Source organism: Agelaius tricolor, unplaced genomic scaffold (genome assembly GCF_023055355.1).
Source record: "Agelaius tricolor isolate 1412-34295 unplaced genomic scaffold, bAgeTri1.0.p SCAF_3, whole genome shotgun sequence".
Classification (NCBI taxonomy): Eukaryota; Metazoa; Chordata; class Aves; order Passeriformes; family Icteridae; genus Agelaius; species Agelaius tricolor.
In genome coordinates, this window is record NW_027269263.1 from 11,885,983 (window position 1) to 11,903,989 (window position 18,007).

General features: G+C 46.7%; 1 protein-coding gene across 4 annotated transcripts in view; it reads right to left on the bottom strand.

The window, feature by feature from the left end:
• Positions 1-18,007, bottom strand: part of WEE2 (WEE2 oocyte meiosis inhibiting kinase) — a 22,246-nt gene continuing 4,239 nt past the window's right edge. For 3 of the 4 annotated variants that reach the window (XM_071422466.1, XM_071422465.1, XM_071422464.1), the window contains exons 2-12: positions 16,940-17,310; positions 14,033-14,232; positions 13,446-13,494; positions 11,703-11,875; positions 10,942-11,063; positions 9,528-9,674; positions 8,664-8,765; positions 8,255-8,340; positions 7,213-7,383; positions 6,989-7,131; positions 4,807-6,053 (exon numbers count right to left, since the gene is read on the bottom strand). In XM_071422466.1, the coding sequence (XP_071278567.1) occupies positions 5,897-6,053; positions 6,989-7,131; positions 7,213-7,383; positions 8,255-8,340; positions 8,664-8,765; positions 9,528-9,674; positions 10,942-11,063; positions 11,703-11,875; positions 13,446-13,494; positions 14,033-14,232; positions 16,940-17,310 (1,721 nt within the window). In that variant the 3' untranslated portion in view covers positions 4,807-5,896. Of the gene's footprint in view, positions 168-1,204; positions 1,294-1,812; positions 1,901-2,581; positions 2,723-3,628; positions 3,690-4,521; positions 4,559-4,806; positions 6,054-6,988; positions 7,132-7,212; positions 7,384-8,254; positions 8,341-8,663; positions 8,766-9,527; positions 9,675-10,941; positions 11,064-11,702; positions 11,876-13,445; positions 13,495-14,032; positions 14,233-16,939; positions 17,311-18,007 lie in introns of those variants that run through there. The other variant, XM_071422467.1, reaches the window with a different exon arrangement.

Sequence of the window (18,007 nt, forward strand, 5' to 3'; positions counted from 1 at the left end):
TAGGTAACAAACATTTTATTTATTTCATAAAGAAACTACAGCAATATATGTGACTACAGAATTACGAAGCACTGAAAAACCAAAGGAATGAAATGGCCTGGATCCAAGCACTAAGGGACATCACACCTTTTCTCTCACCGAGCCATCACTCAGAAAAATCACATTATCTGAAAAAAAATTTAAAAAATTAATCTTAAGCATTGTTTTGCCTTGTTGTAAGCCTTCACACCATGAAGCCCAGGTATTTGTGTTAAAAGAAGTTGCTAAGATGTGGATTTTGGAACAGAATAATAGTTGATAAAACAAAACAGTGTCCAATACAAGGCTCCTTCTCTACCTCCCCTGAAAGCAGACACTTCAAGGTGGCCACACGTACCATGAAACAAGTGTGCTAAAGCTGATGAAAAGCTGCTGAACAGTGAAAGACACTAAAAACATTTTAAAATAATGGTTTAATTCTTTGACTACAATCTCCATCAGTTACAGCTTATTTCCCTTTTCTTTTGTCATGCTCACTCTGCACTATATACTATACTATATACCATGTAAACAGCCTGTAGGACTATGGGAAGTTCCTACTTCATCAAACCTAAGGAATTTCTCAAGTGCCTTGAGACTAGGCCTCTTGAACAAGAATCCATTAGGAGAATACTAATTAAAAAAAGAGAATTGCTTCTCCCTTCCAGTAATTTATAGCACTGCTAGCATTTAAAGAGGCTGCAGAAAAATCCAGGAATACGACTGTTCCTTTTTTTCCCCTCTTTTTCCTCTGTTCTAGTTTTTTTAGACATAGTTCTGTAACAGAAATGTTTGCTTTACTACCCAATTAATTTATCCCTTATTCAAAAGCAACACAGGAGCAGCTCTATCCACAATAAAGATGCTGCAGGATGCTCAGTATTTAAAGGCTAAAGGAAAAAGTTGAGTTTCCTTGTTTTCTTTGTTGTATCTCAAGGCACAAGTCTACTCCTTATCCATTCTGTGGGATAAGCAAACAACACCAATAGTTTGCAACTGGATATTCTCATTTTCTGTGTGTTCACAAGCAGTGCCAGAGGAAATCTGCTGGTACACACTATCCATTCTCTCAAAATCCCTGAATGTGGATACTGAGGATGAAGACAAACCAAGCTTCATTTCAGAGGTCCTTCACCCTCTTTTCATTTTAAAAGGGCAAAGGGCACCTTGGTGCTTTGCTCCTTACCTGCTATAATTGTTGTGGCCTGTCGCCTCACATTGTTCTTATCTGTATATTCACCATAATCTATCTTCCCTTCAACAAAGATTCGAGAGCTGAAAAAAAACAAGAATTTGATTTTGGTCAGAGAACTGTGCTGCTGTTTTCCACTCTGTAATCAATTTGGGATTGAATTTAAAATGTTGCCCTAAAGACCACAGGTTCCAAACCCCTGGCCATGGGCAGGAATACCATCTACTAGATCAGGCTGCTCAGAGCCCCATCCAGCCTGACTTTGAACACTTCCAGGGATGGGGCATCCACAGCTTCTCTGGGCAACCTGTGCCAGGGCCTCACTACCTTGACAGTAAGGTTTACATGCATATATCCAACCTGAATTTCCCTTCTTTCACTTGGAGCCCATGACTCTCTGTCTTATCACTACACTTCCTGATGAAAAGGCTGAATTCAGAATCTGATTCAAGGTACACAGGCTTTTGCATCAGTTGTTTGTAGCTGCTCTGCTAACTTGTTTTATGCCACCTGTATCTTATTACAGTTCCTGGTCACCATAATTATTACAGTAATCCATTATGAAGGCATTAAATCCTCAGCCACATTTGTTGTTCACTTACCCCTTCCTCACATACTGATAGGTGACATCCCTGAGGCCAGGTCTGAAGACAGAGATCCTGTGCCATGTCGTCTTCTGACTGACATCACCTAGGGTACACAGAAGTAACAGAGCTGGATGCCAAATCCTCTTTGTGACACAAGACTCAGAAATTAGTTTCAACACATTTATATTCTCAAATTATGAGAAGTGATTTGAAAACAGAAGTATAGTAGCACTCCATCTCCCACTTCACTCCAGAACTAAATGTTCCACTCATCCTTGTCCAAACAAATTCTTGTGCAGAAGCACAGTTCAAACCAAGACATTGCTTTTTCTGTAAGACAGTGCTCATGGTATTAATTTTTTCCCCCTCATGTAGTACCCACCATTCTAACACCCACATTTTTACCCTCAGACACTCCACACACTGAATAGAATCTAGAGAATGAGACATCTGCAGATGCAAACTGATGACAGAATCACTAAGAAAATTATCTTTTCTTTATTTTTCTCATCCTGAAACACGAGTAAGAGCACAGAACCTGCTGTGCCTCTGACACACCCCCCACCAGTGACAAACTGCCCACTCAGCACACTCTCCTCTCCTCCTGAGGAAGGCCAACAGCAGATCAGTACATGCTGCTGGGCATCAGTGAGACACACACACACACAAATGCACCAGCATCTCTGCTGAGCTCAAAGGAACCTTCCTGCACCCCAGAGATTTGCCAGTGTGCTGCTGCTGGCCCTGCAGCCGTGACCTGGGACATGTTGCTGTGCAGACTCACCTCCCTGGCCCACTTCACTATCTCCTGTCCGCCACATCTCATTGGTTGCAAGGGAAAATATGGTAACAGGATTTTTTCCTTCCACTTGCCTCATGATAGGGTCCTGTCCAACCCGACCAAGCAGCTGAACACGATTCATGGCTGAAACAAGAGAGACCAAACACACAGGTGAATTATGATGCTTCTAAGCATGGCAAGCCCTCAGTCAGCAGCTTTTCTCAAGGGCCAAGATCACAACTTTCTGCACCTCCTGAGCACTTTTACGTTCTTGTGACATTTGGCTTTTTCAGGCCCCAGCAGATGGTTGACTGTGTCTGTACTGTCATTATCACTGTGAACTAACTGATTTAAAAAGCCAAAGGTTCCTTATTCTTTCTGTTCCATCTCTTTCCCAGATACATCCATGTATCACTGGAGACTAAACTGCATTTATGTGGCTTTTATTTGTTTCATAATGATAAAGCACAATGCACAGCAGTACCTTTGAAACAAAGTTGCATTACTGTACTCCATCCTCTGAATGAGTGAGTCAGTTTTTACACCATTACCAGGCCTAGGCAGACACAGTCTATCCCTTCCTTCTCCATGTTCAAGGACAACTGGAAGAGGTCAGGGAAGTATCCCTTGTGCACAATGAGCATGTGAAGTGAATAGTGAAGGCTGAAGTACACCTGCAGCAAACCCTGCTGGGGCAGCAGCACACACACAAGTGCCCCAGGAGTGTGAGAAACAAGCACACAAGAGACCTGAAGGCAGGTTTAGAAACCATGCCAAGAGCAGAGCCAAACCACTACCACAGATAAAGCACAACTATCTGCTCTATGGCAGTCTTCATCAGGGCTTTCTTCTTTCCCCCCTAAAGTGCTGCTTCACCTGACAGAGACCAGGCAGGAAGCCACTCAAGACTGTGGGCTTGAAACACAATCTTAGGTGCTACACAGAGGAGCCACCATTCCTACTGCTTCTCTCCTGCCCTATTTCAGATGTCCTACAACTGAGATAAACACAATGAGTGTAACAACTAAATTGCATCTCGGGGGTACTTACATCTTTCAAGTACCAGTGAGTTAACCGTGTCAGAGTCATGTCTTACAAACTGGCGGAGCGCCTGAAGGAACAGAGAAATGTCAGTTTCCAAGACACAAACTAGGAACAGCATTCACAAGCCTTCACAACTTATTTTCTGAGCCCTGGCAGAGGCTCTGCAAGTATGTACTTTGCCAGGTAACTAATGGGGGACCTGAGGAGAGAAATCTATTCAGCCAAATGAAGCTAGTAAGATTATTTAAAGAACATCTGGTTAAATCAAAGAGTGCCTAGAAAAAAGTGTGGCCCAAAGGTACACCTCCAGCAATTATTTTTGAGACATGCAGTAACTACTGTTTTTCTGTAATATGTAAATAAGAGGGGAGGAGATTTGCAGGAGAGTGGAGGTTTAGTTGTTTGAGCTTCAGCCTTTGGAAACAAACAGGTCTGATGGTTCTGCTCCAAAAAGTACATCCATCCACTGGAATGAGCAGTGGATGCACTGACACCCTTGTTGCCAAGGCAAATCGAGGACACAAAATTCTTAGTACTACAAGGGGGAAAGCTATATACCAGCAAATATTCCATCTTAGAAGAGAGGCGGGGGGTGGGAGGGGGGGAAAACCCAGAAAGACTTCTGCCAGAGATCCAGGTGCAGAAACCGGAAAAAAGGGCTCATTTCCCCGATCAGGTGGTTCCAGAGCTCCTTCTCCCCAAGGGCAGACCCAGGGCCGGGGCCCCGGCCCAGCGGGCACGGCCGGCCGAGGGCTCCGGGCGCTCGGCTCTGTCCGCCCCTCCCCTTCCCGGAGCGCTGTTCCGTGTCCGGAGAGCCGCTCCGGGCTCCCGGCGGGGCACAGGGGCTGGAGCCGCGGCTCCCCCGCCGCCCCGAGGGCGCCGGGCCCGCACGGCCCTACCTGCCACGCCGGTCGCCGCCACATGCTGCCGCCGAGCCTGCGCCTGGAGGGAAAAGCAGGGCTGAAGCAGCGCCCCACGGAGCCCCGAGCCCGCGCCCTCCGCGCCGCTCCCGCCGCCGCCGCGCTGCGCCCGCGGCCGGCCGGAACAGGAAAGGGCCGGGCCGCGGGTTCCGGGCGGAAACGCGCCCCAGACCCGAGCAGCGCCCGCACCCCGAGCCCCCGCGGGACCCCGAGGTCGAGGAGGGGGGAAAAAAAAATAACCAACAAAATATCATCACTCCATCATCCGTTAAAAAATGATAAAACCTTTATTCGCACTAAACGATAGGCTCGAACAGTTAAAAGCCAGCATGTGCAACATCGTAAAACAAACCAGTAAAAGCTGGAAATGAGCGAGTTACCAAGTGCTCTCTCAGAGCAGTGCAGCGCTCTGTCCAACCAACTCAAACAAGCGACAAGGACCCCCCAAAGTTACATTTAGCGGGGAGAGGGGGAAGCGTGTATGAGATCTCAAACACGAAATACATACAACCATCAACACGGGCAACTCTAAAAAGCTGAAAGAGCCCTTTGTAATTGCCCTCATCTTTGCCGAAAGGCTGCAGTTCACAGGCAGGCAGCCGCACCACGTGCGAGGTACTGGAGGGGAATTGGGTACAGACAGACCCAGCTACCAACACCCTGCAGCTGCCTCCCCCAGGTGAACAAGGAATCCTCCCCGATTGACAGAAAACGAGGCGGGCACCAGGGACTAACTAGTCTGTTAGAGCACACCCAGTTACAAAAATTTGAAAGAAGGTTTTTCTTCAACTCCCACTCCTTAACTCAAAGTATTTCCTATGACTCTGTGTCCCCCCTCAGGGAAAAACCACTCCAGCTGCACCCTGAGCCCCCCAGGACAGCTGTGTGTAACCAGCCTGGCTCCTGATGTGTAGCTAAAACTGGTTGTCGTAGTCTCTGTCTGCTTGATCCTAGAAGGTACCAGCTGTAGATGCTGTCTCCCTGTACAGCCATTATCACCCCTCTAAAACACAGTCAGCCCAAGTGTTAAGACCACAAAATCACCAATAACAGGGCCCAACTCAAGACAGAGGGAAGTGAGTAGAGAAAATGTCATTCTTTTGTCACAGCAGAGTTAGACTGAGTCTGTAGCAAGGCCAATTACACAAGAAATTAAACAAGACTGAGGACAACGTTAAATCCCATTATCCAACATTCGTAAGTCAGTCATTCTTTTCTCAGCCAACATCTCATAACTAACAGGGGAGCAAAACAAAAAAAAACACAAACAGGGAGAGAGAATATGGGGCATTGGTCTGTGCAGACCCTCTGCTTTCACAGGGCCATCATTCAGCAGTCTTTGGACAGCACAAATTCAGAAACCCAGAGTAAAGCTAAAGGAGCGACAGCTCTTCCCTCCCACCAGACGCTTGCTCTTCTGCTTAGAAGAGGTTTCAGACTCTTGTAACTTGGCACTTCCTAAGGCTTGGTCCTTCATGAGGCTCTGGGCAAGGCGAGCTGCTTTAAGTTCCCTGCAGGGGGGAGACGAGGGAAGAGGAAAGCAAGAAAGCCATGTCATGTCATGGGCATGAGTCCCCAGCAGCTACAGAAGCAAACTACGAACAATCTTGCATTAGAGGGTTACTGTAATACTCCAGCTCTGCTCGAAAGGGGCAGTTTCTCAGCCCAGAGGGTAACATGAAGATTACTGTAGCTGTCCCTAGAGTTCCTGTTTGAAAAGATAGGAGCTCTGAAGATTTACCAGAAGAAAACCATGTATCAGATCAGCAACACACTGGCACCAGTATGGGGAGCACCTGGCTCAGTTTTTCTCCCATTGTTTCAGATAGTTGTGAGTGCTGAAACTTAGATCAATGTCATCTCATACATATATAATACCTAAATAAAGGCAGATGCTTCTTTTCCATTGCCTTTCATCCCTTCCTGGTACTTGCTGTTCTTCCAGATCATTCACTCTTCTGTCTGCACAGAAAACCTCCTCCCCAGCTGAGCACTGCACTTAGAGGGGTTGTGGGGCAGTTCTTAGATCCCAGCACCCCAAAACACTGCTGCCAACAGCAGTGAGAGGGGACAAGGGAAATCTGCCACCACCTGATATTTCTCTTCCTTCTATGCTTAGCCCACTATCTCAGTGCATTATCAATTCCTCATCTGCCCACTGGCTGCAGGTTGTATCAGCATTTTACGCCACCAGTGGTTGCAGGAAGTGCACGAGTTCACTGTTAAAACTCAGCCAGCTCCTTCAAGCCAGAGCTGAAGCACAGCTGCTGCCTGGGCACTGCAAGTCCCTGTTTTACATCCCCATCATCCCCCCAGCTCTAGGCACAGGAACTGGCTGGGGATTTCTGCATGTGCATTCTCCCAGCACTACCACCCTCCATTCGAAGCTGGTGACCAGCATGGTCATGCCCACACCTTCTCCCCTTCATGCCCAAGCCAGCCCTACCTTTCCAGCATGGCAGTCTTGCATTTCTCCATATTGAGCTGCTCCTGGAGCTGCACAGCTTTTCCACAGGAAGGACGGAGAACAGGGTGTTTGGTGAGAGCCGTGGCAGAAGGTCTTTGTGCTGGGTCAGGGTGGATCATGAGCTAGAAGGCAAAGGAGTTCAGAGTTTAACACTCCTTCCTATCACATGCCAGCTGCAAAAGCCACCATCCCATAATCCTCACCTTGAGGAGCTCAAGAAAACGGTGGGGAAGCTTCTGGGGGATGGGTGGGACGTTGCCTTTGCGGATGTGGTGCCACAGGGCCCCATTGTGGGGCAGTGGCGCTGTCCCGGCTGCCAGAGCCACCGTGAGTGCCAGGGCAAAGATGTCTGCCTTGGGCAGGTAGCAGTATTGCTGCAGAGAGAAGGGAAAGCTGTTAGAAAGGAACATCTTGCTGCACTAAGCAAAGGTGAGGTGCAGTATGAGCTCAAAAACAAACAGCCAAGCAAATGTGTGTATGTAGCACTGCCTTCAGTGAGCTGTTTCCTGCTCTTCAGCATGAAAGCACCAGCAGCAGGCAGTAGGACTAACCAGCAGCACGTTGGATCTCAGCCAGCCATAAGGACCTTGCAGGCCACGTTGGAATCACTGCAGTAACTCCAGAGGATGGCCTAACACGTGTGTACCTCCAGCCTCCACCACAAGGCAATAAGCTACCCAAGCCCAACTCAAACTGAAGGCTCATCTCATACATTGGCCCAACAGTTCCTAAATCCACTTGCAGCACAGATACTGTCCCTTAAATATCTGAACAACACATCCAAGCTGGTTGTTCCATTCTGATTCCCTTTCCATTTGTTGGCTGGAGTGTCAAAACTGCAGTCAGTTCAAGAGATATGTTGTGCCTCCCACGACTATTTGTTCAGCGTTTGTTTTACAAGGCATCTGTCTGGGTAAATATATTCCTCAATAATCACATCCAGTAGTTTCATCTCAGCTGGATATGCAAATCAAATGTCTTTAAACTGATAAAGGTTTTGTCTCACTGATCCCTCAAGGGGAATAGTTGCAATAATCCAATGATAGCTACTTATGAAGTATTTACATATTAACTAAGTATTTACATGATAATACTCAGACCATTATTGTTCACGATAAAGTGCTAATTTCACAGATTTCACAGCCAGACCAGACAGATGAAAGAGGAGATAAGGTGAGGAACAAGTCAGACTAATGACTGCTCTACAGCTGATCTCTCCCCACTGCCCTGCTCTAACAGTTTTACCTCTTGCAAAATTTCATTGGCCAAAAACCGTCTGTCTCCTTCCTCCACCTGAGGGTTTGTTATTGATGTCACATGTCCAAGGTCACCTGAGACAAAGAGCAAGCAGCTGAAATGTAATGAAGCAAACTGAAGTCATTCTCCAATAAAAGCCTGCACTTGATAGGCACCAACAGAGAAATACTGAGTAAGAGAGCAAGCCTGCTCCTAACTCAGGAATCTGCACTTGGAAACAAGCACATGAATTTTCTGTGACTTTTCTTAGAGGGATTAATCCTGGTGAGTAATCGGGGCATTCATGACTATCCTATCAGTTCTGTGTGCAAGATTCCTCAGCCAGAGGACACAGCAGTCTCAGGCAGTAATGGGCAGCCCTAATCTTATGCCAGCTGTAAAGTAGGTTAAAACCTACCAATCTTATACACCACACCAGGAGAGAACTCATCTTCACTGTCACTCTCCTCCTGCCCAGCAGGGCCTGAAACTGCCAGCTTGTGACAGATGAAGATATTACCTGCAAGACAGAGAAGTTTAGCAATAAGGTGATACCAGCAGTCAGGCTGCAGCAGCCTGACAACTCTGTCAAAATCCTACCTGTCAAAGTAGTTAAGCTTTGCAGCCAGAGAAATTATGCACATGCTTCCCACCTAGTAGTCAGCTTTCTGCCCAGCTCACATTCAGCCACACAGCTGGCATAAGACAGTTGTATCTTGTGCATAAAATATCCCAGTGAAATCAGCTTTCCCCTCCCTCTGCCCTCTATGGGAGAAGCATAATTTCAGTAGGAAAACAGAGTTCCCCTCTAAGAATATTAACTATGTGACAGAGGAGAAGCATTGCCCTGGAGGTGACCATCCTGCAGAGAGGAAACTGTGTTTCTGTTTTTGCAGGAACTTAATCCCCCCCCAAGGTAGCTAAACACACAAAAGACAAGTGTTGTGCAACAGGACAGTAAATAAGGAAGTGCCCATCTTCCCTGGCAGCCCTACTTGCTCCATCAGTATGCAGGCGATTCCCATGAGCTAGGATTACAAAGGTCAGGAGACAGGAGTAAAATGCTGCCAACGATCAGAAAAATCTCAATTTTAGAGCAGCAGTAGTGGCACAAATCAAAATAAAAATTAAAAAAAAACCAAAACACCATACACAACACAAGGGCAAGGTCCTCTTTCCTTTGGAGCACTACAATCAGTCCACTCAGAAGGATTTATTACAGGTCCTACCCCTGAGGGTTCACTAGGAAACCCTCCACAAAGGAGAAGGGCACTCTGCTTACTAGGTTTGATATCCAGGTGCACAAGGCCAGAGTTGTGGATGTATTTTAGACCCATGGAGACTTGCAGCAATATTTCCTTCAGCTCTCCTTCTGGGAAATACTGCCCAAGCTTTGCATTTTCCAGCAGCACATCTTGGAGACTCCCACCTAGAGGAAAACAGTCAGCCTGAGACCTGACAGAGGTTTTATGGAACAGCATGTTTGAAACAGTTTAGCTGCCCAGAACACTTGGAGGCTGGCTAGTGACAAACCCCCAACCCCAGCAGCTCTGTGTGCTCTCCTGAGCAAACTTGGCCATCACCACTTGGCTGCAGCCTTCCCACTGCCCTGGAACACCCAGCCTGCTGCTCAACAAGGATGGCCAACTGCAGTTCTACCTCCAGCCTACAGCTCTACATCCTGCCAGGAGGGCTGACCTCTTAATGATGCTGGTGCTGCTGCAAGTGAACAGCAGAAAAATTAATTGCTTCTGCTGTGCTTAGATGCAGAAAGCAGGTGTAGGAATGGTGGAACAAGGAAATTCAGTTCCCACTAGCAGATTTTCGACTGAAAAGCATTAACATTCGACAAAGTTTCGTGAGTCTCCATCAAGATACTTTGGATATTTCAGAGCTAGAAGCTATCATAGCCTCTGTCTCCATCAGCTTACTTTTGACCACCTCTCCTTTAGCCTCAGATGTTCAGCCACCAGGACACAAGCAGTACACTGATGCTGCAGCAATGAGCACCACATTTTGTGTTTGCCTCCATCAAATTTTAGAGCAATACTCCAAACAGCTGTCACCACTCTTCGTTGAGCCCCAAGACTACAGCTGCAGTCCAAAGATGAACATTACATATTTGCTTTCAGCAACTCTGGCAGCTAAAGGCATCTTTTCCAATTTCTCTCAAGCAGTGGTATTGCCAAGGGCAAACTTCAGTAGGAGTTTGCCACCCTGCCTGCAGCAGCCCATTTATACTTAGCCTCATCATTTGCTGCATTCCTCTGCAGCTGTAAACCCCTTTTTTCAAGTCAGGATTCAAGGTGCCTTCATCCAACCAGTCACTGTCCACGCCCATTAAGAGGAGGTTTTGCCAAGATACAGGGACCTTGAGTCAGCAGCTCTTGAGTCATTCATATCAGGTGTTACCTGGACAGTCTCAGCACAACCCTGAGCATCAGAACGGGGAATGCTTTTCCAGGCCAGCCAAAACAGAGAAACAGCTTTCAAATCCCAGCAGTACAAAACTGCTTCTAAAACATTAGCACACTCAGAGCTTCACCTAAATATTATGTACCCTTACTGGATTCTCCACAGAAATGCAGCCCCAGGGCAGTTTGCTTTGTTGTAAGCCACCACACCCACATGAAGGTACAAAAGAAGGGAACTTTGCCCATGCTGGGATGTCAGCCTTGAGCAGAGTGCACCCTTACCATTGCAGTGCTCATTCTGGATAATCATGTGGTCATCCTCTGCCCAGGCCGAGTAGTAGCGCACAACATGGGGGTGGTGCCCCAGCACGGCGTGGGCATACACCTCCCGCAGGGCCAGCTGCCTAGGGGGCACACAGGGAAAAGCTGAGCTGACAGGCTGCCAGAGGATACCAGGCACCAGGAGAGGAGCCCTGCCAAAGTCCTGAACCCCTCTGTTCCCCCTTTCTCTCAGGTTTTGACAGATAGACTGGCTCTCCCAGCTGCTGAGGCAAAACCTGCCCTTGCTCAAACGCCCTGAGCAGCTGTTAAAGAAAAGAATTGCTGAGCAAGTCTTTTGTTAAAGAGGCAAAGGCAGCAGCAGCTTCAAAGACTTTGCTTTAGCTACAGGACACCACAAGCTGGTCAATACAGATAAGAGTAGTGCTGGCCATACAGCAAGGCAGGGACAGCAGTGTGTCTGTCAAATAAACTTCTTGGCAGTTATTGTAAAGAAACTCTCTGGATGGACCCAAAGTGTTCAGGTATTCCATCCTCCCACTTTGCAGTGCATGTGGCTTCTTCCTTCCCTAGACATTTACATCCCATAGTTGTATAGTGGTATCTTCCCCCACGTTCCCAGCTGTTACTTGTGTGCAGCAGTAGCCAATTCTTGCTCATGCCACCCCATCAGATACTTTTAGATCCACACTCCCTCCTTCCCGTCACACCTCTCAAGAACATGCCCATCATTTCAACTGGCAGATTCCAGCAAGCACACTCACTCATCTGAGGATCCTGCCAGAGGCCTTTTGGAGCGTTTGATGGCATAAACACATCCATCAAGGCGTTTGATGCACTTGTAGACAGAGCCAAATTCCCCCACACCAATTTTTTCTAGTTCCAGGAACTCCTTCTTGTAGCGGGAAACCATATTGCTCGCCTTCAGAGTGTATCTCTGCAAAGAGACAGAAACAGCAAAGGCAAACAGGAGCTGAAAGCCTCAATAGCTGTCATTGTTCTAGAGGTGTGTAACACTTGCTGTCACTGAGCACCCCCATTGCTCCCTCTCCCATTCTGGGTGCTCATCCAGGCATAGGTGCAGGTGTGTGGCCAGTTCTTGAAACAGCCATTTCAGTTCTTGAAGTCACCTTTCACTTGTGTTTTTTCTGACCACTTTAAGGCCACCTTCCCTGGGTTGGCCAAGCTGCAAGGCTGGTTGGTTTTATATAATCAGGATTTGTTAGCCATAGAGGTAGAAATTGTAGTTAAGGAGAAATTTAGTCTAGTTGGCTGTATATGCCTAAGCTCCTTGGGTTACTACCATGAAATCCCTTCTCCTGATAACCCAGACCAGTTCCCACAGCTTATGGAGGCACTCAGGGATGAACAGCAGGCAACAACAAGGTGTTGGCCTAAAGACAGGACTAGAGAAGGCCTTAGATCTATTGCCCATTTTGAGCTCAGGAGAGGAGCTTGGTGTGTTGGCTCTGTGTGACCCCAGCTATGCAAGAGCAGCTCTGCCCTGGCAGCTGAGGTTGCCTGCAGCCAAGGCCATTCTGTATCAGCTCAGGCTCTGCAGGTTTGAAGCACCAGCTGTTGGCTCATGGCAGATTAGCTGGTCTCAGGGTATTTGTTTGTATTCTCGCTGAAATCTCACCCAGAGGCACTTTTCCACAAAGAATTGAAAGCTGGCAGAACTGCTGGAACATAATTATTGCTACAATAATGGCCACTAGGGATTGAGGAACTGCTGGTGCTGCTGGGAGAGTGATGCCTACTGGCAGGGGAAATAAGTAGAGAAAAGATAAGCACTGGAGCATGAAGTGAACAACAAGAGTGATCTAACTGATTTTTCTCCATCCCTTACAGGGACAGCAGCTCATGTTGCTCAGTGGCTTCCTCAGCAACTGCTGTGATTGCTGTAGTTTATGATACAGAGGAGAAGGTAAGAGTTGGTCCTCACAGCCAGTAAAGTGTGGTTCACATGAAACAGCAGCCCTCCCCAACAGGCTGCATTTCATAAGGCAGCTGTATTTTACACTATCTTAAGAAGCTTGGCAGTAAAAATACCTCCCAGTACACAATTTTATACCTATATTACATACTCAATCTCATGTGCAATCAAGCAGAATAATATTCCAGTAATTCACAGGTTACTTGAGGCTTTCTTCTAGGTAAAACAATAATTGTGGCAGCCTGGATGTTGCCTGGTGGCAGATTTGCTCTGCAGGTGTAGTTTTTCCAGGGAGCCCATTTGCCTGCAATCCCAGTCTGCTCGGCTAGAGGGTACCGTTGTCCTTCCATAAGCCTGGCTATTGCAGTTGGAAACAATTCCACCTTTTCCAAGTTTGTCATCGCAAACAAACGTTAACAAAACATTCAGCTTAAACCTTTTCTGTCACAGGTATTCATCCTCTGGCACAGTGCCATGGTTTCTACTCCAAAAACAGAATAAATTCCATCAAACACCAAGCTTTTGCAAACACCTTATCCACTCTGTGGGAGGAAAACATACAGACACTCACCTTTGGAGGCAGCTCCTTTTTAATCTGGCTTCCTGGATGAGAATCCTTCCTATAACAGAAGATTAGGAAAGTCGGGTGTATCATTTCAGTGCAGCAATCCAACTGGGTTTGAAATTAAAACATCTTTCAAATGAGCCTCCAAACCTTGCTTCACAGCCTAATCATGTATTTTATAGAGTTGATAGACAAGTTTTTAGTTGAGCTCTTAAAGACTGCAGTCCCAGGTTGGGAATTCTTTGTTCTCACTTAGGAGGCCTCCACAAAGCAATTTCAGCACTGCCCACAGGACAGAGTGGCATTTCCAGAGGCATCATCCCCCTGGCCTCCTTATTCCTGCTGAAGCTGCAGCCATAGCACTGAAGAGAGCTCTTGATCCCCCACTTACCTTTGTGAACAGAGGCAATGATTGATTTTTATTTATACTTCTGTTACCTTGATACATCTGCTAACATTTACTCTACAGCAATGAATACTACAGAACCAGATGATTCATTGTTAGCAAATAAGTCCAGATACTGAACATCTCCATTGCTTATCCCCTTCCAGCAGTCTGATTCCAGTCTGCTGCCTAAGAGAAGCTCACTTACAGCTCTCCTGCAGCCTTCCTCTTCCCATTAGGATGGAAGAGCGTTTGTCGATAGGACTCAGGTGTGAAGGGGTTAATGTTGACAAGAGAAGCGTGGGAGGAGTCCTCAGGGTCAGTACGGGGAGTGAGCCTCAGGTGTCGGAGGCCTTTGGGCGGGACCTTTGTTGCAGATGAAGGAAAAGCTGTCTTCGATAACAGGCTCTGTGTTGAGAGAGGAAAAAATAAGTGGCAAATAAACCAGGACATTTTTTTTGTTGTTGCTATTTCAGAATAAAATTCTTGTTCTCCTGTAACTCAAGGAGAACTCAGCTCCCTTCCTTGGCAGAGCTGAATGATTAAATCCCTGTGTCCCTAGTTTAGTCCCCACAGTTTTCATTTTCCACAAAGCATTCCATTCTTTGTTAAGCCCTTTCATAGTCTATTCCCTGCTCACTTGGGCAAGGCCTGCAGAGCCATTCTGGCAATCACAGTCCTCAAGAGGAGCCAGCTGCTCCCCTTTCCCTCCTACAGAGAGGTAGAAATTGCATCATATGTTGTATTAACATGGAAGACCTAGTTCTGCCAGGCATGGACCATTGCATCAGTTCAGTCAGGACAGGTTTGTCAGGAGATGAGCTAGAACACCAGCCAGATTTCCCAGCACTTAGCAGCATTAGGATAGGGGAAGTTGCTAGAAATATTTTTTTATATGGCTACTAGCAAAGAAAAATGAACCCATTTCTCTTCACAAGTGAAAACCAGAGTTTCAGAAATTAAAATTCAGAAAGAAGATCTGGTTCTTCTGTAGTTCACCTTGCCACAGAACACAGGCCATTGTGTTTCACTCACTGGTCCAGAACCTTGGACCACAGAAAGTATATTCAGCAGTCTTGAGCTGAAGACAAATCTACTCTCTCTGATTTGACTCCTTCAGTAACCATGAGCTTTTAAAAAAATACATTTGGTTTTGACTTGTTTCAGCTTCAAGAGAGTGGCTTACAGTCTAAAGGATCATTTAACATTGTGCTTTTTTTTAGTTAAAAGCCCTTTAAGAACACAAAGTCTCCCTGTTGAAGATCAAGGCACTCTTATATCTTTTCAATCCCACAGTGGTCTCACTATTACAATCCTGGAGCCCCATCTCCACTCACTTCTGGTGGCTCTGCCTGCAGTTTTAGACAGGGCTCTGCTCTCTCATCCTTTCTATCACTTTCAGATGGTCTAAGGCCAACACTCCCAGATTTGTCTACAGGCAGATTTAGGCCCTTTAGAGCCCATCTTTTGCAGCATGCTTGGAAAACAAGACCTTTATCCCAGGAGAGAAAGGAAAATAAATGGTTGATTTCATGTGATTGCTGCTTATGGGCTACAACATGACAAACTACAAGTTTTGAATCATTCAGCCAACATGTTACCTACACAATGCACACCCTGAAAGCAGCATTCCCTACCTGCAGCCCATCTGCTCTGGAGAAGATTTTTCTACACCTCTATTGTGGTTTAACCCCAGCCAGCAACTAAGCCCTCTGCTTTTGAACCCTTTGCTCACAGCTACAATGCCTTCCTCAGTGGGATGGGGAGCAGAAATAGGGAAAAACAGGTAAACCCTGTGGGTTGAGAAAAGAACAACTTAATGATTAAAATAAAATATAATCATTATTATTGCTATGAAAAGAGAAATAAAACCCAAGACAGCCAAATGATTCACAATTGCTCACCACCTGCTGACTGATGTCCAGCCCATCCCTGGGCCCTAATCAGCCCCTCCTGGCTAATTTCCTTCTGTTTATATGTTGAGCATGACATTCTATGGTATGAACTTTCCTCTGGTTTGTTCCTGGCAGCTGTCCTGGCTTTGGAGCCACACAGCTGCAGGTGCTTCTGCTCACTGGCAGAACATGGGAAACTGAAAAGCCCTTGACTTTGGGTAAACACCACTCAGCAACAACCATGTTTTAGCAACACTGTCCTGAAGCCCAAAATCACAATGCAGTACCAGTTACTAGGACAAAATTAACTCCGTCCAAAGCAAGGACAACTTCTCACCTATGTTAAGGTGAGATTTAGGGAGATTTCTTATAAAGGGTCATTACAGGAAGTTTTTTGAGGGATGCCCTTTAGATGCTTTCCCTTAGAGAGTGGCAGGCCATTCCTCAGGAAATATTGCCACACAGTCAATCATATAAAGCCAGAGGATCATCCTTCTCTCCACACAGTCAGGTTTCTGGAGGAGGACAGAAGTCACAGCCTAGCTCAGAAGCATTAAAGCACTGATCCTCTGTGTAGCACTTAAGGAAAGGAGCAAACAATCTATCAGTAGAGCAGGAACACTGAGAGAAGAGCAACAGCCACGCTTCACTGCAGGTCTGGACTGCTTGGAGCCATGCACACACCAGAAATCATCTAGGAACAGAGAAGCTGGTGCCAAGTCCCCACCTGTGCTTACTCAAGACAAAAAGCAGTTGTATTCTACTCCCTCCAAGAAGTTACACATAAAACAGGGGCTGGGATCATTCTCCCAAGAAACTGATTCAGTAGCTAAGTTGCATTTTAGGACAGTGACACAGGTGAAGAGAGGCTAACTCCCCTCCACAAGCTCACATTGGTTTGCTACCCTTCCATAGGAGATTTGCTGCCCTGAGAACAAAGCCCTGCTTTCTTCAGATCTGCTGAGCAACTCTTTCCCACAAAAAGGAACACTGTGGCACCAGACAACAAGCTGGCTGGAGCTGACCACTCCTGCCAGGTGAAGTACACATCCCAGCCATAATGCCACTTCCAATTTTCAACACCAAACCTGTTAGCATCCAAAAATGTGCTGAACAGAGCAGCAAGTGCAGCTGCCTACCTCCAAGCTCCCCCCAAACCACGAGCTTCTTGAAGGGAGATGCATTTCTCTCCTACAGAGGCACCCCAGACCTACCATTACCTTAGGAGTGTGCGGGGTGTCACAGAGCTGCAGTTTTTTCCAGGTGATGTGCAGTGGTGTCTCAGGTTTACTCCAGCTCTTGCTCACAGATGGGGAAGACTTCAGGGTGGGACTCATCCAGGCTTTTGTTCTGCTCAGGAAAATCTCACTAAGCTTTCTCTGAGGGGTTTTTGGCAGAGGACTGCTCTCTTGCCATTTCTGGAACTCTGAGCTTCTGGGGGGGCTCAAGTTCAGGGAGTCCTCCTCATTTACACTTCTTTCTTCACTCTCTTCACCACAACTGGAAAAGTCCAGTCGCTGGATGAACTCATTGTTGTTGTCCCAGTCATCCATGTTAGCACATGAAACAGAGCAGCAGAGCTGATACTGGCCTGTTTTGTTAAAGAGACAGAAAGTTTATCTGTAAATACTGCTGCCTATCTTCTTCCTCACTTCATTAAGGGCAGCAGTTCTACTGACCACACTCTGCAATCCCACACACACAGAAACCTTGATCATTCATCAGTGTAACCAGACAGCATTGGTTAATGAAGAGCACCCCAGAATTACCAGGTACAAAGCCATTCCACTACTGCTCACATAGAAACAGATTTTTGCTTTTTGCCTTACTGGCATAAGTCAGATACAACTCAGAAGCCACTGCCTTTGCTAGCAAGTTTCCAAGAGAACTCCACTCTCCCCTATTCCCATCACACAAGGAAACACATACTGAAGAATAACACATACAGCCTCCACTCACTCTCTTCTACATTAAATTTCTCAACCAGAAGGGAGAAAAAAAAAAAAAAATCCATGCTACGTACAGCTGTAAAAGCAGAGGGTGCCCCAGGGAGTCACCAGATACCCCACAGACAGCCTCTCTCCTGCCCTGGGCCATTTATAACCACCCCACACCTGAGCCAATGCTAATGGGAAACATCTGGAGCTTGGCAGCACCTGTCCACAGTTGCCTGGTGGATGAGGGATTCTCTCTGGATGTGGATTTGCAGTGCCAACAACCAGCTCTGAAAGGAGCTCGACTCCCTCTCAGTCTGTCATCTCCCTGCTCCTGCATGCTTATCCCTTCTC